Source organism: Bactrocera neohumeralis, chromosome 5, assembly GCF_024586455.1.
Source record: "Bactrocera neohumeralis isolate Rockhampton chromosome 5, APGP_CSIRO_Bneo_wtdbg2-racon-allhic-juicebox.fasta_v2, whole genome shotgun sequence".
Classification (NCBI taxonomy): domain Eukaryota; kingdom Metazoa; phylum Arthropoda; class Insecta; order Diptera; family Tephritidae; genus Bactrocera; species Bactrocera neohumeralis.
The window spans coordinates 62,158,127-62,178,595 of NC_065922.1; the positions used below are offsets into that span (position 1 = coordinate 62,158,127).

Genomic DNA, 20,469 nt, shown 5'->3' on the forward strand with positions numbered 1-20,469 from the left:
AGCGCGAAACACATTTCGAACCGAACACTGATTTTGGTAATAAAATTCAATGATTTGCAAGCGTTGCTCGTTAGTAAGTCTATTCATGATGAAATGTCAAAGCATACTGAGCATCTTTCTCTTTGACACCATGTCTGAAATCCCACGTGATCTGTCAAATACTAATGCATGAAAATCCTAACCTCAAAAAAATCACCCGATACAAACATTTTGTGTACAGATAGTATTAAGTTCCTTGGTATTGTATTAGACTCTAAGTATACATTTAAGAAACATTGTCAGTATATAAGAAAAAGACTTTTTGTTAATTTAAATATTATTAAATACCTCTCATGTAAGCGCTCACTCATCGGCTCGGCTTTACTGGTCAACGTCACTAAAGCCCTCATCTCATCTGTAATTAATTATGGCTTGGAAATTTATGGACATCATTCTAAGAATCATCTAAAGATGCTTGCTGCGCCCTATCATTCTTCAATTCGTTGTTCTCTTCGAGTGTTTCCAACATCGCCAATTAAAAACATACTGACGGAAGCTGGCCTACCTTCTCTAAAAGATGCAGTGGAAGATAGCTTAAATAAGCTTTATTCAAAACTCATACTCAGCAAGAATTTTACTATAAAAAAGGACTTTCAATCATCACTTTGCAGAAAGAGGTCTCCTAAAATACCGTCTTCTATTTTTAAAAGTGCTTTGTTTGCTAAAACCAATGAGTTGCCGCTTAAAATATTGCTGCCTTGCAGTAAATATATTCCACCGTGGAAAGTAAATGAATCTTCTTTCATTAGTGATCTTACTTTTCTTCGCAAATCCATCACTCCAAGCACTGTGTATAAATCTCGATTTTTGGAATTATCTGCGCACTTCAAATCTTTTGGTTGGCAGTTTATATATACTGATGGCTCCAAATCGTCGCGTCGCATACATCTTTTGCTGTAGTTGATGATAACCAACAAAGAATATCGTATGGTTTATTATTTCCATTTTGTTCAATTTTTACCGCTGAAGCTACGGGTATTCTCAAAGCTGTCCAGTATGCCCAACAAAACCTTGGTAAATTCATCATCTGTACAGATAGTCTATCGTGTTTTCAAGCTTTAAAAAACCGCAGTAACTACAATGACGTCATTATTGGCATTAGATCGCTGTTGTTTTCGTTAGCACATAGACTAAAAATAATGTGGATACCCGGTCACTCTGGAATCATTGGAAATACTTTTGCGGACTCGGTGGCTAAGGAGGTGTGCATCACTCCAACAACTACATCTGCCTTGTTTGTTAAGAGTGATATAAAACGGCTTATTATTCAACAAAGATCCACTAAATTGGCGCTTGATTGGATGAATTACAGACACCACTACTCTAGAATAAATTCAAATCGTATCAAACCATCCTTTCCGTCATCGCTTTCATCTAATTATATCATTCCATATATCAGACTTCGCATTGGCCACTCCATTATCACACACGCTCACATACTAAATGGCACTCAGATCAACCAATGCCCATTTTGTGATTCAGATTTAAATCTATTGCATCTTCTGCAACATTGTCCAGCACTTCAAACTCATAGACTGTCAAACTTCAATAATACTGATCCAATAATTTTATTGATGGATCCCTCAAGCAACAACATTTCGAAAATCTACAACTTTTTGAAAGACAGCGACCTTCTTCGACGCATATAACATAACCAGTCGGCCGATAGCCCATGATGCTAGTGCTGCGTATTTTCTTAAGTTTGTATAATAATTGTATTATTATGTAAGCTTTTATAAAAAAAAAAAAAAAAAAAAAAAAAAAAAAAAAAAAAAAAAAAAAAAAAAAAAAAAATTATTCATATTATTTTAAAAAGTTCATCTAAAGCGAACTGACCGAGAGTTAACCAGGATGGTAGAATAAAATGGCATGAAAATGGTATCGATAACAATTTTCCAAAATCAACCATATTTCGAGTGGTTCATAGTTGTTTTGGTAATGGTTTGCAACATAAGCTGGGGTGGTAGCAGGTACAATTCCAAAACCAAATATATTTGCGAGTGGTTCGTAGTTGCAGAATGTTCGAGTCAGAGATAAAGAGACGCCCATCTCTCCTGTTACTGGAAATGAGAGAACCGCTCACATACCAAACTTTGACAGTTGACTTGATCTGGTAGGTTTCGACGTTTCCAATTGGAATGACTTTAATGGCCAGACTGAAATTCCACCAAAAATATATGTATATGAAAACAGAGGGATTTGTTGCCACCGTTCAAGATAGCAAATAAAAAATGTTAAACAGTGAAAATTAAAGAAAATGAGAAATTTAAAAGTAACGAACTGCTAACCAAAATAATGACACTAACAGAAATTTTGTGTAACAAATACTTTTTGTTATGCGTAACACACAGGTAAGCTATGCGCTAGCAAAGTATGATACCAAATGTATGTCATTCTGTTAGAACAAGACAGCATGCTATATTTGCCATTGGTTAGAGCGAGAAAATCATTGCACATTCAACAAAAAGGGAAACAAGCGGATGCCTTAAAAGGCTTACGGATGACTGTGTTGTCTCTGAACCACCGGCGGAGACTTTGGGGGCAGAGGAGCTTACCGATCTGCAGGATCTCCTCGTGGTAGAGGTGGTTAGGGGGTGTGAGGACCCGGTATCCTTCCATGGGGTTACATTCCGCTCATGCACTGCATGACGGTCTTCCTCCCCCAGAAATGCGGGATAACCGAAGGAGTTTGTTCTGGAGCTCGTTATAAACCAGAACAGAGGGATTAATACCTCGACCTGGCGTGTGGTAGAGAGCAAAGAGAAGAATTCCGGATGGAAAGAGCGGTACGGGCGAAAAGGTGCAGGTAGACGAGGAGGCTACTCGTCCCTGCACCAGTGCGGCTGAACAGGCTGCAACTGCGGGGGTCACAGTGGATGTCTCCTCTACGCAATAGCTTCTAGAGGAACTTCAAGACTTGGATAACGGTGCGAGGGAGGATGCAGATAAGGACCAGTTCTTCATAGAACCGATCGAAAGTGAACCTACATCACACGACGTCAGCTTCCGCTGTCATCGCGAGCAGGTTCTAGTCGGATAACCTGGGCGATAATACAAGAGCGATGAGTCCACAAAGGACAAACGTAACTAAGTGCACCTCATTTAGGTGCCAGGTCAAAAAGGTATAGCTAGGAATGAACTGGCTGATGAGCTTGCCCGCTCTACAACATGCACCAAAATGGTAGGACCGGAACCTTTCATTGCGGTTGGTCCCCACACCTTAAAGGATATGCTCCGCAATAATGAAGCAGAGGGTAGGGAGAGGCATTGGCAACAACTCCCAGGCATGCGCTATGCCAAGTTGCTAATGGGTGGTTACAACCTCAAAAGGTTTAAATATGTAATCAATCTACCAAGGGAAAAACTCAGTCGCCTTCTACATTGACCATTGTAGCCTTAAGAAGCACTTTTTTAACACGGGCGTAGCTTCCGGTGAAAATTGCCGGTTCTACGACTTAGAGTCTGAAACACCAGAACATCTACTAATGGAGTAAGCAGCAGTATGTAGGCTCAGGATTAGGCCTTGGGATCCATGTTTTCAAATCCCATAGCCTCAATAGAAAGTAGCAGTATATTGGAACTTATCAATTTGCTGGGGCTAGTTGAGACGCTGTAACTTAGGAGAGGACACAATAGACCCTAGGTCGCGGTGCAATGCTCACTTACTTATCTAATATAATCAGTGCAGGTAAGAGTGGTCCCTTGGGGAGCATACCCTCAGGTAAAGATAACTGCGAACAGCAAAGGTGGCGCGAATCCCTCAACAACTCCTTCCAGTTGGTAAACTAATCAGAATTGGAATTGAATCAATATTTTTATGCTTTTGTTATCGTTTTGGCTTTATGGCTAGATCATCCTGAAAATAAAAAACCTTGATGTGCTCAAATAGCTGCCTTCTTTTAAAATGCCAATGTATTTTTCGACAACTTTCCTTTAATTAAAGCTACGATTTCTGATTTCTTTTCTGTTGACAACACCATGTTCACTTTACTCTCTTCACTTTTTATTCGAAAGAAAATGGATGAAATCGAATGAAAACCCCGCTCACTCCTCATATAACGGTACTAATAAAAACTACAAAAACGCGATTAATCAATAACTAAGTGCGCCACACACTTTGTTGTTGTTTTAACGGAAATTCAATACCCGTTGGGATGGTAAATGGCCCGCGCCGCGTCAGCGTCCAAGGTGATGGGACCAGAACCATACATAGCGGTAGGATCCCACACTTTTAAGGAGCTGCTCCGCACGGAGGAAAGAATGGAGATAGAACGGTATTGGTAACAGGCATCAGGCATGCGCCACGCCAAACTGCTACTTGGGGGGTACAGTCTCTCCAGGTTCAAGGAACTTATTCACCTCCCCCGTGACAAATTCCGTCTCCTCGTCGCAATTTACACAGGGCACTGCAGGCTCAGGAAGCACTTGTCCAACATGGGCATAGTCTCCTGTGCTAACTGCCGGTTCTGCGACCTGGAACAGGAAACACCAGCACACCTAATCCTGGATTGCACAGCAATCTGTGGAAAAAGGTTTAAGGCCCTGGATTCCATTTATATCAGCAGGGATCACATCACCTCAGTAGCGCCCGGCAAACTCCTAGAGCTATTCAGGCTGCTGGGACTCTGGGAAGACATGTGATATCGAAGAGGGCACAATAGACCCTAGGTCGCGGTGCATTACCTCATAACATTTATCTATCTTATCTAACTAGAATGGTAATAATATTGTTTGTAAATTTCAATGATGTGCACAAGTATCCAACTGCATGCGTAGGCCTTACCATGAATAGTAATGCAGATAGTTAAAATTTTGTTGATTCGCTATAAATTAACATAATGTATAATAAAGATTAAGTTAATTTCGAAATGTTTATTAGTCCATTCATTACAAATCTAAAGACCAAGTTGGACCTATCCCTATTGCACTTAAAATTATATTTAAATCAGTAATTATTAATTTTACGTATACACTACTTATATTGTTTGTTTTAATAGCACGGAATGTGCTGACGTGACTATTCTGCCGTTGGATCTGCTTTAAGATCCACATTTTTTATAGTTTAACTTCTCAAAAATCATGGCTTGAGTATGGTCAAAATATTGATCTTACTCTGATGATTGAACTGGTTGTAGAAGAGAACTACTTGCATTTTCTGCTTGCACTATTTGCTGATGAGGTTGATGTTGCATAATTTCTACATGATCTCCACTTGATTCTACCAAATTGTTGGTAGGAATTCCTCCTACAACTAGTGCCGGCACTTCACTAGTAGCGAATCTCTGTAAACGACCCGTTGCAGGCTCCATGTATATACCATGAGCTGCAAGTGCATGTTGTCGAAGTGCATACATTTGTAGGAACCCTGCATCACATTCAGGGCATTTGAAACGTTCACCTGTATGTCGTCGTATATGTGCTTTTAAATCATTGCTTTGAGCAAATCCACGGCCACATTCCTCGCATTTGAAAGGCCTTTCTCCAGTATGAGTACGCATATGAATGGTTAGATTGTAAGCACGATGGAAACCCTTGCCACATAGATTACATAAGTTTGGTTTGGTACCCGTATGATATCTGAAATATATTCAAACAAAAGAATAAGCGAAAATATTACTAAATTTTCGAAAGTGAACAAAATATTTAAAATCTACCTTTCATGTATTTTAACATCAGTGGCACGTGGAAAACCTTTTCCACAATATTGACATTTATATGGCTTTTCGCCATTATGACGTCGCATATGTACACGCAGATAATCATTGCGTACAAAACTTTCACCGCATACTGAACAAAGGAAATTTCTTCGATCACTATGATGACCCTTCTCATGTTCACGCAAAGCTTTACGTTCCTTAAAAGTGTCCTCGCAAAATTTGCAAGCAAATACGCGGTCTGTATGCATCAGTACATGTTTTCGAAGGTAAGTTCGGCTTGTAAATTTTTTCCCACAATATTCACAATTATGAATCTTATGAGCCTGAGGATCGTTACCATGACGGGTTTCTATATGCTTCGCCAGATCTACAGAACGTGCAAATGCGCTGTTACATTGATCACATTTGAATTCTTTCGTATGATGCAAGTTTATAATATGTTTTTTTAAGTGATCGCTACGCGCGAATCGCTTTGGACAATAGCTACATGCGTGCGCTTTTTCTTCGACATGGGTCAACATATGACGTCGTAGATGACAATGACGCGAAAAAGTTCGCTGGCACTTCGTGCATCGATTTTCAGAATTTGCTGTTTGGTCCACGGCAGAATTTTGGGCAAGAAATTCATCAACTACTTCTGTAATACGGCGCCGCTCTGCGACATCAGTTTCTGGCTCTTCACTTCTGTTTAACTTTCGTTTCCGGACACTCAAATTCTGCATATCTCCATCATTTGAAAATTCAGATTCTTTTTTAATGCCATCTTGTGATCTGCTCTGGTCCCAATCAGGAGACATGCGTATAATGTCGAAATCATCCACTGATGCGTCTAATTCACATTTTACTATAAACAAAAAGTATTCAATATATATGTTTATAGTATTATATTCTTTCAAACCTTTGATACCAGCTTCATGTTCTATTTTCAATTGAGGTAATATATCTTCCGAAAATTCTGCACTATTCTGCGCTTCGTCATCACTTGATATGGGGTTGGTATCCATATTAATATCGCTTTCGACATCATCAGATGGATTTTGCCCACATTCAAAAAAATGAGATGGACCGACAAAGTTATCGTTGTCGATGGCATTAAACATTTTCTCGGACTTCAGGAAAATTTCAGGCTTCTGTGTATCTATAGGCGAACTATGTAAATTCCATCATAATAATTATTTTAAAGTGGTCATAACAGAAGAATAAAGTTACCTTTTTGTGTCAATATATTTGAAATCGTTTTGTTCATTATTTTTGCTTACATGACTTGAAAGCTCTATTTCCGGTTCCTTTAGAGAAACCCTAGGGCTGTTTAAGAAGAAATATTAAAAACTTAAACATAGAGTATCATAATAAAAATATTACCTTGACGATTCTTCAGCTTGATGGTGTACATTTCGCATATGACGATTTAAATGTTCTCTTCGAGAAAAACGCTTGCGACATATTGTGCATTGTATATCTAATGCAATACCCACACTGGGGTGCTTGTGAACTAAATGACTTCGCAATTGCCTAATGCGTTCAAAGCGCACACCACATATACGACATTGTAATTTACTGTTGTGATGAACTTGCTTTCGATGCTGCCGCAGTTCCAGCAAATCGAAAAATTTCATTTCGCACATTTCACATGGATGTAAACTCAGCTTATCAGTCTGTGTACCAAAATCCCTTCGTTCACTAAAAACAGAATTAGGGGGTTCTGTTTTGCCTTCCCTTCGAAAAATACTATTTTCTAAGCCTTTTAATGAAATATAAGCCTTTTCTACTCGTTGTTTAAAGTCATAAGCATCCCGAGCATTTTCCATGCAGAAGGAGCAAATTTTTTGTGGTAATATGTTATCAGTTGATATGACAGGAAATCGCGAACACTCGGATAATATATGCGCTATAGTTACTCCACTTTTATGTGTTTCTTGGAAAATAGAAAACAATTCAACATTTTCTTGTAAACATATTCGACAAATGTGGTTTGAGTTCACAGCAGTGTGCCATATATTTATAGTTTCCATTATCTTTTATTATTATTTAAATCACAAGAGGTGGGATCATTTTAACTCTCAACTATTTATTTCCTAAAAAATTAAATTTTAGTTTCATTTCGACTAATTATGTACTCAAGTGTAAATTAACAAAGTAAATTTTTATCGATAATCCTTTGCAAGTGATGTGTAATTATGAATTATCATTGTTTATTAAGGACAAAAAAAGTGATGGTATGATGTGGTAGAGCACAATGTGACCTATTAAAATACTGTCATACTAAAAACTAAGCACTTGTCTTTTAAAGTTGTAAATTATAAATAATAAAACTGTCGGCAAAAACTCGAAATTATAATTTTAATAGTAAGTAAAACTTCAATTCATGTAACCACTCTGTACACGAAAATGTTTTGTGGAACAAAACTCAGCTGTTTCGACATCCCCAATTAGACAATATTTTATTTTATAATAATTACAGCAAATTTTTGAATAACTTGAATAACTAAATAAACTCTAGTTTATTTCAAAATGTCGCGGTTATTGTTGACAAATTTGAAAACTGGCCCAACCACACATTTGCTTTCTACGATAAGTACAAATACATGTTTTACTCCAGGTCTGAATCATGTGGAGCGCCGGCAACAGATTCATCTTACGTCAACATGTAGTGAAATACGAAAATTAGCACGGTTGCGTGTAGTAGATAATAGTGAAATTGGAAAACGTGCCATGGCAGAAGGAAAACCACCAAGATGCATTCATGTATATAATAAGCGTTCTGTGGGTTATATTGGTGACAAAGTGCTTGTTGCCATTAAAGGTCAAATGAAGAAGGGTATATTGGTTGGATTAAAGCAAAACCAGAAACTAAAGATACCGAAGTTTGACAGCAACAATATTGTACTAATCGATGATAATGGCAGCCCTCTAGGTACGCGCATTCACGTACCCATTCCAACAGTTCTTCGTACCATACTTAAAGAAAAAACACAGGCTAAAGGAGCGGATTATACAAAGGTTCTGGCTATAGCAAGCAGATTTGTTTAAAATTGTGTCAATAAATTTAACCTACTTTGTTGTTAATGAACGAAAAAGTCTTTGATTTAATTTAATAAAGAACTTAGAAATGTGTAGTTATATCTGGCACAATCTTAAGTAACATCATCTATGGAAGTTTTAAGGTCTAATGTCAATTGATCTATCCTCAAATTGTTTAATAGTGGGTAATTAAATAGTAGGTCTCTTTCGCAATTGATCTGGTGATATACTTCCTCCGTCAAAATCTATTTGATTACGCTTTCGTTTCTTGCTATGCTCATGTACTAATTCACTTACGAGTATTTTATTAGATTTCATTTGAAGCCAATTCGTGAACTACATAATAAAAATATAGAACGTTAGGAAATGTTTTGAAATCAAATTTGTCAATTTACCATTGCATTTGTTTTTACACCAGAATCATATAGCTTTTGTTCGATGTCGTCCAAGCGATGTTCCGGTTTTCCATCCTCTGTTGTATGTTTAGAAATATCAAGTAAATGACGCACACGTTGCCGCATTGTTTCAAACACAATTCGACCAACGACATGATTGCGATCATAAGGAGTCAAGTAACGACCATATTCATAAAAATATGGATGCAATTTACCAAGTTCAATATGTGTTGTTTCCGCTTCACATACAGCCTTATGTACATTTTTATAGATGTCTGGAACATTTACAGTAAAATATGGATTGTTAACCTTCAATTCTTTTATGTACCATAATGGCAGATTCACTGTGCGACCAGAATTTAAATCATCTGTCTCTGCACCTGGATCAAGGAAACCTTTGCAACAAAAGTCAAATGATAAAACTTTTCAATGCAGTCTACTTTGTATGAACTTACCCATTTTTAATAGTTTCGTGTTCACTTTGCATTCGACCTTCTCTTGTGTAACAAATATGTCTTCAACAGCATAGTAATTTGGAAAATAGCTTTGATTGTCCATTTCGGTTAATACCTAAATAAATTTATTAATTGCCGAAACTTCGTACACTTGGCGCGCTTTAACTTAAATCATAGCAATTTCCAATTGTGTTTGTGGAACTGAAACAGATGTTTAAACGAAATACATATTGCGGACATTAGTAAGTTATATATCGTATTGGAACGTATTTTTTAAGTTATCGATTTTTGTATTATGGAATTTTGAACTACTGAGTACAAAACTACTATTTATTATGGTTTTTACTACTGTTGTGCGCCATATTTAGAAATTAATGTATTTGGTACAATTATTTTCCATTATTGGCATTGGAAATAAAATCGATGGATTAATACGGAAAGTTTGGAGAAAATAGAAGAGGCAGTACAAATAAGTCCCTGCATAATATAATAAAAACACTAATACAATAAAGAGAAATTCCTAGTAGGGGTAAATTTTAGAATAGTATCCCCCGATTTCGATGTTAAAATGGGTATGTACGAAAAAAAATATATATATGTACATATATGTATATATATATATATTCTGACTTATGGTTTTTGAGATATTTGCATTTAAAGTTCAAGAATTTAAATGCGTGTTTCTCCGATTTTAAATGAATTTTAAACTTATATTTTTAATTTTTATATCCACTAACACTTCACTAATTTGTTTCTACCCATTTATTTTATATTAAATATTGCAAAAATAACTTTAATTCAATGTTTAACTTTTGTTTAATTCTTTTCGTTCACACAATAACGAAAGGGTTGCTTTCTAACCAATAATCAGTGTTACCTTATGTACATATTTTACAAAAAACAAAAAAGCCAAAAAAATAAAGAAAACAAATAATACCTCAATGGCAGGAAATAAATAAAACATTGTTAGTTTTCCGCATATAATTCCTGTATGCGTTGGCGGCATTCGGCCTCGCTTCAAAAAAATAACCCTAGCCGATCCAAAACCGGGACTTATCAAGACAATGAAAATTCTGAAAGATTTTACATTGCTTATCACACGATAATGAATTTTGTATTGACGGCATAATCTGCATTTTTTACTTACTTTTATTCGATTACAATATACGGTAACACTAATTTTTTGCTTGTTTGCAATCATTTTGTTATTTTATGAATAAGTGGATTTCAACGAAAGTTAAAAATGGAATCAGATTTATTTTTGCACTATTTAATACAAAACAAATGTGTAGAACTGAATTAGTGAAGTGTTAGTGTATATAAAAGCTAAAAATATAAGAGCAAAATTTATTATAAATCGAAGAAACACGCATTTTAAATTGTCCAATTTTTGAATTTTAAATGCAAATATCTCAAATATCATGAGTAAGCAGCCCACAGCTCACAGCCCCTCCCTCGAATAGGTTGAACGCACTTATCTAATTGGAGTTATTTTGATCAAATACTAAACTCATTATTATAATAATATTAAAACTAACGGTTGTTCCCTCCCTCCCGCCAGGAAACCCGTTCATATAACGGCATTTAACGGTTCGTTAAAGAAAAATGTTAGAAACTGGAAGTAGTGACAGTAACAATTGAATGAAGATTTCTTTATTAAAACAAATCCTATCCTAATGAAAAATCTTAAAACTTTGAGGCTCTTTCATGATAGTGTGGAAAATAAAAAACTCTTTTATGATATGTTTTTATAAAATAATGTTTACTTAAGATGTTCTACTTAATGAAATTTAAAATTTTAGTATAACTGTTAAATAAATTTCTTATCACTATGGCTATATTTCCAATAAATTAATTCTTCATTTTTATACTCTTGAATGTTGCTACAAAGTATAATACTTTTGTTCATCTAACGGTTGTTTATGTCACCTAAAAATAATAATTAGATGTAAGGTTATATAAACATATATAAATGATCAGGCTGATAAGGCGAGTTGAAATCCGAGAGGCTGTTTGTCTGTTTGTGCAGGCGATAACTTGAGTAAAAACATGAGGCCGAATTCGTAAATGGATGTAATCGAGTCACTGTCATGCCAACAAAACGCCACTAAACGAAAATCTAAAAACTAAGTATTTAATTAAGGTATAAAACATAGGGAATTGCAGTAGCAATGGGCACATATGGGCTTAAAATTAAACAATAAAAATGGGCAGGCCCCGCTCTCTAAAAGCTTTAATGTACATCTCCTAAGCTACAATATTACTTGATTACCCCAATTACGCTGTAATATTGGATGAAATCTGGTGATAACCCCGCCCCTCCCCACACTAAAAGAGCGATAAATCGATAACTAAATAACACGCATTAAACTTAACACCTGGGATAATACAAGAGGAATGGCCGTGCTCCAGTGCGGTTTACAACACCCCCCAATTCCCATATACCCAATTTAAAATTCCATTTGATTCTTTCACTTTCTAAAATCAAGCACCAATTAATGTATTGAGATGAAACTTTGCCCGAACAGTGTGCTTAAAGTAGACCAATTTATCACTGAAAGTGTCCAAATCTGACCAAAGCAATTCAAGTCCTCAGATACTGGATATGTGGATCAAAGTTCCAATCCCGAACTTTTTATCGGTCAATCTGAGAGATATAAAGGAGGTTTCCTACGTTTTTAAAGAAAAAAACTCAGAAACTTAAAATTTAATGGGGAATGTTTATTATCATAAGAAAAAGATTTCTTCGCATTTATTTTTTAAAGATTATCTTTTTCAAAGGTTTGCCGCTGCTACGTCTCAGATGGCCCATCCGTTGAGTCCAATTTAGAATGACTCATTCAGCATTTCGACAGGTAACTGTTGAACGACACATGTGATGGCCTGAACCGAAGCGGGGTTGTTCGCATAGACTTTAGACTTTATATATCCCCACAGGAAAAGGTTTAACGATGTGATATCACATGATCTTGGTGGCAAAAATTTGGCTCGAAAAGTCAGATCTTCTTGGAACTTTTCAATAGCCTATAGAGCTAGGTGATGTCGCTTGGGAAGGTCGAGTGGCTTCAGTTCCTGCACAAGCTTTATCTTATACGCTTTCAATTTTACGTCGAATCGACTATCTACTATTCGGTCGAATATTTTCCAATAAAGAATGCTCGGTCTCAAGATGGGTGAAGGTGTTGCGAATAGTACGCTCAGTACTAGTTGTCTGATTATATTGCCCATTCTTTACAGAACGTTAATAATGCCAAACAATACTGAACAAATATAACATGGCAACAACGACTATTGAAAAACATACCTCTGCTTGAATTATCCGTTATTTTAGTAATGTGGAGAAAACCCTTTCTTAAGAATAAATGGTAAAAAATGGGTTAAATCGTATGAATAATTTCTTTAGCCGACGTATATGTAATAGAAAGATTTTCGAAATTCCAGTTGACGATATGGCCCATATATCGGCAAATGTGTAAGTTATTTTAATAAAATTGAGGGAGCGTGAAACTAAATGGACAAGTCTTTTTTTTTAAATTATGTATATTCTTCTTCTTCTTCTTAATTGGCGTAGACACCGCTTACGCGATTATAGCCGAGTTAACAACAGCGCGCCAGTCGTTTCTTCTTTTCGCTACGTGGCGCCAATTGGATATTCCAAGCGTAGCCAGGTCCTTATCCACCTGGTCTTTCTAACGGAGTGGAGGTCTTCTTCTTCCTCTGCTTCCCCCGGCGGGTACGGCGTCGAATACTTTCAGAGCTGGAGTGTTTTCGTCCATTCGGACAATATGGCCTAGCCAGCGTAGCCGCTGTCTTATAATTCGCTGAACTATGTCAATGTCGTCATATATCTCATACAGCGCATCGTTCCATCGAATGCGATATTCGCCGTGGCCAACGCGCAAAGGACCGTAAATCTTTAGCAGAACTTTTCTCTCGAAAACTCGCAACGTCACCCATCAGTTGTTGTCATCGCCCAAGCCTCTGCACCATATAGCAGGACGGGAATTATGAGTGACTTATAGAGTTTGGTTTTTGTTCGTCGAAAGAGGACTTTACTTCTTAATTGCCTACTCAGTCCGAAGTAGCACCTGTTGGCAAGAGTTATCCTGCGTTTTAGCTGAAGCGAACTAAAATAAGTTTAATGCTTTCGCAACAAATTTGAAAGTAAAGTTTTACCACCACCGGAAGGAATTTAACGGACTGTGATTCCTGCAAGTTACAGGTTAGCCCTTTTTTACTTGTTTAATATTAATTTAAAAATTTTCAACCCTTCACTAATTATTATTGTTTTTTTACAATAGCACTCAATACTAATTAAGATATCATTTTAATCGATATTTTGTTAATTAAGCTTCAGTGTTTGGGAGATATAGATATTAAACATATTAAGGGCCGGGATGATCCTTCCTAATGCGTTTCGTAGCACCGAATAACAGTTTTATACATTAATATAAAGCTTAGTTATGGACCATTATAGATTTCAATTAATGATATTTTTTGAACAGGGTAATAGTCCGATTCCGCCCATATTCAATGCCAACCTTTAAAGGTGCTAAGAAATCTTTGTGTATCAAGTTTTATTAAGATATCTCACTTTTTACCCAAATTAAAGCTTGCATAGGTGGACGTTTAGACAGTCACCTGGATTTCAACTCGGCTGGACATCCTAATGATTTCTATGTATACTACCTTTATATCTACGTGCATTAGTGTTAAGAGATATTAACAACCTCTAGGTGAGCAAAGCAGACGTTCCATTACCCGACCAGGAAGAAGTTCGAATAGTAATTGCCCGCCTCAAGAACAACAAAGCGGCAGGGGCCGACGGACTACCGGCCGAGCTATTCAAACACGGCGGCGAAGAACTAATAGGGAGCATGCATCAGCTTCTTTGTAAAATATGGTCGGACGAGAGCATGCCCAACGATTGGAATTTAAGTGTGCTATGCCCAATCCATAAAAAAGGAGACCCCACAATCTGCGCCAACTACTGTGGGATTAGCCTCCTCAACATCGCATATAAGGTTCTATCGAGCGTATTGTGTGAAAGATTAAAGCCCACCGTCAACAAACTGATTGGACCGACCAGATATTCACCAAGGAGAATCGACACACACCACCTCTTCGTCGATTTCAAAGCTGCTTTCGACAGCACGAAAAGGAGCTGCCTTTATGCCGCGTTGTCTGAATTTGGTATCCCCGCAAAACTAATACGGCTGTGTAAACTGACGTTGAACAACACGAAAAGCTCCGTCAGGATCGGGAAGGACCTCTCCGAGCCGTTCGATACCAAACGAGGTTTCAGACAAGGCGACTCCCTATCGTGCGACTTCTTCAACTTGCTCCTGGAGAAAATAGTTCGAGCTGCAGAACTAAACAGAGAAGGTACCATCTTCTATAAGAGTGTACAGCTGTTGGCGTATGCCGACGATATTGATATCATCGGCCTCAACACCCGCGCCGTTAGTTCTGCTTTCTCTAGGCTGGACAAGGAAGCACAGAAAATGGGTCTGGTAGTGAACGAGGGCAAAACGAAATATCTCCTGTCATCAAACAAACAGTCGTCGCACTCGCGACTTGGCTCTCATGTCACTGTTGACAGTCATAACTTTGAAGTTGTAGATAATTTCGTCTATTTAGGAACCAGCATTAACACCACTAATAATGTCAGCCTGGAAATCCAACGCAGGATTGCTCTTGCCAACAGGTGCTACTTCGGACTGAGTAGGCAATTGAAAAGTAAAGTCCTCTCTCGACGAACAAAAGCTAAACTCTATAAGTCGCTCATAATTCCCGTCCTGCTATATGGTGCAGAGGCTTGGGCGATGACAGCAACCGATGAGTCGACGTTACGAGTTTTCGAGAGAAAAATTCTGCGAAAGATTTATGGTCCTTTGCGCATTGGCCACGGCGAATATCACATTCAATGGAACGATGAGCTGTATGAGATATACGACGACATTGACATAGTTCAGCGAATTAAAAGACAGCGGCTACGCTGGCTAGGTCATGTTGTCCGGATGGATGAAAACACTCCAGCTCTGAAAGTATTCGACGCAGTACCCGCCGGGGGAAGCAGAGGAAGAGGAAGACCTCCACTCCGTTGGAAGGACCAAGTGGAGAAGGACCTGGCTTCGCTTGGAATATCCAATTGGCGCCACGCAGCGAAAAGAAGAAACGACTGGCGCGCTGTTGTTAACTCGGCTATAATCGCGTAAGCGGTGTCTACGCCAATTAAGAAGAAGAAGAGAGGTGAGCAAAGCTACTAGTATATTCTGTTGGAACATTTTGCCGGAGTATAAAAAGCGTAATACAAGTTGTAATGGTTAGTCCATAAATTCCCAACTAGCAACTTTGCGGCTGCAGCCGAACCAATTAATATGTATGTATGTATGTTCGTATAACAACAAGCCTGTGAGTGTGGGCGCTTACATATTTACGTATGTTTGTATGCATGTATATAAGACTTTAATTTTAACTAAATCACTAGACAGCGATGTGAATGAAAACTGAATGAAAACAAAAATAGAGTCAAATGTAAAGAAAGGAAAACCATATGACTGCAACGAATACAACCCTCACGAGACATGCGCAAAGCTTTCGACGAAAGGATATCTTCGAAAATGTTTACATATATACATACAAGTGCACACATTTATGTATGTATATACCTTTATATTGACAGTGCTTTTTAATAGAAGAGTGAAAGCGGCTCAAACGATAATTGCACATTTTCGAAAAATCAGTATAGCTTAAGAGGTTTGAGAAGAATAGACGTTATTCCCAGAAAGCGGTGAAAATATTTCTTCGATTGAAAATTAAAGTTGACAGCAGAAGTAATACTGAGTTTATAAGTAAAAATCTGTTGAAAATCATAAAAATTATTTAAAATTATGTACGTACATAAATAATTTAGTGTGCCTAATAACATCAACTGTGGGTTAAGAAATCAAGCAGTCAAGTGTTGGGTTTTACGGAAAATCAATAACCGTTTTTAGCACATATTTCCAGGAATTTTAGCAGTTTTTCAAATATTATAGTAATTATTTTAAACATACATATGTTTCTGCATACATACAATTGCAAATAAAATAAAAAATAAATAATTAAAAAGTTTAAGGCATATTTACCAAAATTATTGTCAAGTGTGGGTGAAATTCTGTATCTCATATATGCATTGATGTTCTTGTTTTTCTGGGGGTGTACAGCAGCTACCATAGCCCTTCCAATCACAACACAATTTGGGTAAAGCACACCGAGCAACAACGGTGACATTAACAACGTAAATGAACTAATGCATACATATGTACATATGTATACTCATAAATGCTCAATATTTCGTAACCACCCATTGTGCCCCCCTTTTTAGGTCATCGGTGCATTGTTCGTGACTCGTCTTCAAAATTCCAATACACTTGCAGACGTATATATTGGCGAAGGTAAAGGCAAAGAAGGAATAAATGTAAGTGCATGGGAAAAGTCGCATAAAATCTATCCTCGAAACCTTCGCAACGATTAAGTTCTGGTACGTGCATATGCACTTGTGGTGCAGCATCAAAGTCAGTGCAATCTAAAAGTGTGCATAACTGAAGTTATAGTGAGAAAGTACAGTGAAAATCGATTTGCCATTCTGTTGTGGTTTGTGAACATTTAAAACGGATACTTAAACGCAATGGCGACATCAACATCGGTATCGGCATCAGGTTCGGCATCGGCATCCACATCAGCATCGACCTCTGGAAATACGGGCATCGGCTCCCCCTCTACATCGGTTATATGTGAAGAGGTCTTTGATGAGACTGAACCCAGTGCTGAAGGTAAGTTAAGAAATACACACATACATATCAGCTATTTATATAATTTTTAATTCATATAGAAAATGTTTTATAATAGAGCTTAACATCCATGAATGGGTTTCGGACAGGTTTAACTTTAATACGTTACGTTTTACGATTTGTAAGCAACAAAAATCGAATACAGTTTCTGGAAAGATTTATTATGGTAATAGAAGAAGAAAAAAACAACAAAGATATTGTTGTAAAATAATTTTGAAGTGATGGTGCATATTTTATCAAAAATTTAGAAAGAATAATTTTCATCGGCAGAGTGATTTAATCAGTCTTTAGTGCTAGCTGCACTGACATTTTATCAACGGCGTAGCTACAACTTCGGGCGCCGGGGGCAAAGGATGTTCTGCCGCCCCCCTTTATCTACCCAACTACAAGTTTCATGAGGTGGTTCGAACAAAAGTGAATTTTTACAAAATATCTTCGATATTAAGTATATAAAATTTAGGAACTAGAAGCCACGCAAATTCTGAAGTACCAAAATTCTCACAATACGGTATTTGAGGAAATTGATAGTAAATTTACAAGACATCTTATTAAAAGCCATAGAAAAAACCCATTTTCGCCCTATATTTTGTACACTTTTGACACAATTTGCAGGAATTTTTGCCGGAATTGGAGTTTTTAAATACCATTTTTGAAAATTTGGAGAAATAAAAGTATTTGTTACATTCAAAGAATAGGGTACAACACTTTATCTGTTATAATACATTTTGTAAAACAAATTGTTGAAGTATTTTTCTGAATATTAAAAAACAGTGAAGATCGTTTTGCCGCCCCCAAGACGTTGCGCCCGGGGCCAGGTCCTTCTCCACTTAGTCCTTCCAACGGAGTGGAGGTCTTCCTCTTCCTCTGCCTCCCCCGGCGGGTACGGCGTCGAATACTTTCAGAGCTGGAGTGTTTTCATCCATCCGGACAACATGACCTAGCCAGCGTAGCCGCTGTCTTTTAATTCGCTGAACTATGTCAATGTCGTCGTATATCTCGTACAGCTCATCGATCCATCGAATGCGATATTCGCCGTGGCCAATGCGCAAAGGACCATAAATTTTCGCAGAACCTTTCTCTCGAAAACTCGTAACGTCGACTCATCGGTTGCTGTCATCGTCCAAGCCTCTGCACCATATAGCAGGACGGGAATTATGAGTGACTTATAGACTTTGGTTTTTGTTCGTCGAGAGAGGAATTTACTTTTCAATTGCCTACTAAGTCCGAAGTAGCACCTGTTGGCAAGAGCAATCCTGCGTTGGATTTCCAGGCTGACATTGTTGGTGGTGTTAATACTGGTTCCTAAATAGACGAAATTATCTACAACTTCAAAGTTATGACTTTCAACAGTGACGTGAGTGCCAAGTCGCGAGTGCGACGACTGTTTGTTTGATGACAGAAGATATTTCGTCTTGCCCTCGTTCACTACCAGACCCATTTGCTTTGCTTCCTTGTCCAGTCTGGAGAAAGCAGAACCAACGGTGCGGGTGTTGAGGCCGATGATATCAATATCATCGGCATACGACAGCAGCTGTACACTCTTATAAAAGATTGTACCTGTTCGATTAAGTTCTGCAGCTCGAATTATTTTCTCCAGAAGCAGGTTGAAGAAGTCGCACGATAGGGAGTCGCCTTGTCTGAAACCTCGTTTGGTATCGAACGGCTTGGAGAGGTCCTTCCCGATCCTGACGGAGCTTTTGGTGTTGCTCAACGTCAGTTTACACAGCCGTATTAGTTTTGCGGGGATACCAAATTCAGACATCGCGGCATAAAGGCAACTCCTTTTCGTGCTGTCGAAAGCAGCTTTGAAATCGACGAAGAGGTGGTGTGTGTCGATTCTCCTTTCACGGGTCTTTTCCACGATTTGGCGCATGGTGAATATCTGGTCGGTTGTTATTTGCCAGGTCTAAAGCCACACTGATAAGGTCCAATCAGTTTATTGACGGTGGGCTTTAATCTTTCACACAATACGCTCGATAGAACCTTATACGCGATGTTGAGGAGGCTAATCTCACGGTAGTTGGCGCAGATTGTGGGATCTCCTTTTTTACGGATTGGGCATTGCACATTTAAATTCCAATCGTTGAGCATGCTTTCGTCCAACCATATTTTAGAAAGAAGCTGATGCATGCTCCTTATAAGTTCTTCGCCGCCGTTTTTGAATAGCTCGGCCGGCAATCCGTCGGCCCCTGCCGCTTTGTTGTTCTTCAGGCGGGCAATTGCTATTCGAACTTCTTCATGGTCGGGTAATGGAACGTCTGCTCCATCGTCATCGATTGGGGAACCGGGTTCTCCTTCTCCTGGTGTTGTGCGTTCACTGCCATTCAGCAGGCTGGAGAAGTGTTCCTTCCATAATTTAAGTATGCTCTGGGCATCGGTGACTAGATCACCTTTGGGGGTTCTACAAGAGTATGCTCCGGTTTTGAAACCTTCTGTAAGCCGCCGCATTTTTTCGTAGAATTTTCGGGCATTACCCCTGTCGGCCAGCTTATCAAGCTCTTCGCACTCATGCATTTCGGCTTCTTTCTTTTTCTGTCTGCAAATGTGTCTCGCTTCCTTCTTCAACTCTCGGTATCTATCCCATCCCGCACGTCCATATAGAAGTTCAAAACTATCGATAGTCGGACCGGGAAATTAATACTGAAGAAAATATTAGTAAAAGTCATTATCAGACATTACACTGCAGGGCAATGGGAGATCTATCAAGCTTGACTTATATTAAATTATTAAAAAAAATAAATTATAAAGGATAGCATCGGAGGCGGTGGAAATAGGGTGCCTATATAGAAATTTAATAATCTGAAACGTTTTAGTCGAACCTCTCCATAGTTTTGATAGTTTAAAAAATTACCATGATAGTTTTACCCCTTGAAGTCTACTTACTTTTCGCTGTATTAAATTAAGATAGCTGGATTTGTACACTTCATTATTTTGAAATAATATTTGGATTTATTTATAAAAAAACAAGAACAATGACGGAAACCACAAAAAAATAAAAAAAAATTGCTTAAAAAATTTTTATGTTAATATATAAACAGCTCTGAGAGTTGACGAGCTATAAGAAGGT

At 37.9% G+C, this 20,469-nt stretch overlaps 4 protein-coding genes across 10 annotated transcripts in view; 2 read left to right on the plus strand and 2 right to left on the minus strand.

Moving 5' to 3' along the window:
• Window positions 1-4,896: 4,896 nt before the first annotated feature.
• LOC126759401 (zinc finger protein 91-like) lies at window positions 4,897-7,773 on the minus strand. The gene is made up of 5 exons (XM_050474176.1): window positions 7,059-7,773; window positions 6,906-7,001; window positions 6,595-6,845; window positions 5,694-6,540; window positions 4,897-5,616 (listed from the first exon to the last, which is right to left on the minus strand). The coding sequence occupies exons 1-5, from the start codon at window positions 7,706-7,708 to the stop codon at window positions 5,148-5,150; spliced, it is 2,313 nt and encodes a 770-aa protein (XP_050330133.1). The 5' UTR covers window positions 7,709-7,773; the 3' UTR covers window positions 4,897-5,147.
• Window positions 7,774-8,123: 350 nt separating this feature from the next.
• On the plus strand, window positions 8,124-8,762 carry LOC126759476 (39S ribosomal protein L14, mitochondrial). Its single transcript, XM_050474308.1, has one exon. The coding sequence runs from the start codon at window positions 8,208-8,210 to the stop codon at window positions 8,724-8,726; it is 519 nt and encodes a 172-aa protein (XP_050330265.1). The 5' UTR covers window positions 8,124-8,207; the 3' UTR covers window positions 8,727-8,762.
• Window positions 8,752-9,850, minus strand: LOC126759469 (DNA replication complex GINS protein PSF3). The gene is made up of 3 exons (XM_050474298.1): window positions 9,568-9,850; window positions 9,113-9,507; window positions 8,752-9,053 (listed from the first exon to the last, which is right to left on the minus strand). Exons 1-3 carry the CDS (start codon window positions 9,668-9,670, stop codon window positions 8,907-8,909), a joined length of 645 nt encoding a protein of 214 aa, XP_050330255.1. The 5' UTR covers window positions 9,671-9,850; the 3' UTR covers window positions 8,752-8,906.
• A 6,482-nt stretch (window positions 9,851-16,332) lies between these two features.
• The window catches only part of LOC126759394 (centrosomal protein of 164 kDa), a 30,359-nt gene continuing 26,222 nt past the window's right edge, over window positions 16,333-20,469 (plus strand). Inside the window, exons 1-3 of one of the 7 annotated variants that reach the window (XM_050474160.1) lie at window positions 16,333-16,606; window positions 16,776-16,849; window positions 16,937-17,384. In XM_050474160.1, the coding sequence (XP_050330117.1) occupies window positions 17,240-17,384 (145 nt within the window). In that variant the 5' untranslated portion in view covers window positions 16,333-16,606; window positions 16,776-16,849; window positions 16,937-17,239. Of the gene's footprint in view, window positions 16,607-16,775; window positions 17,385-20,469 lie in introns of all 7 variants that reach the window. The other 6 variants (XM_050474163.1, XM_050474159.1, XM_050474161.1 and 3 more) reach the window with 6 other exon arrangements.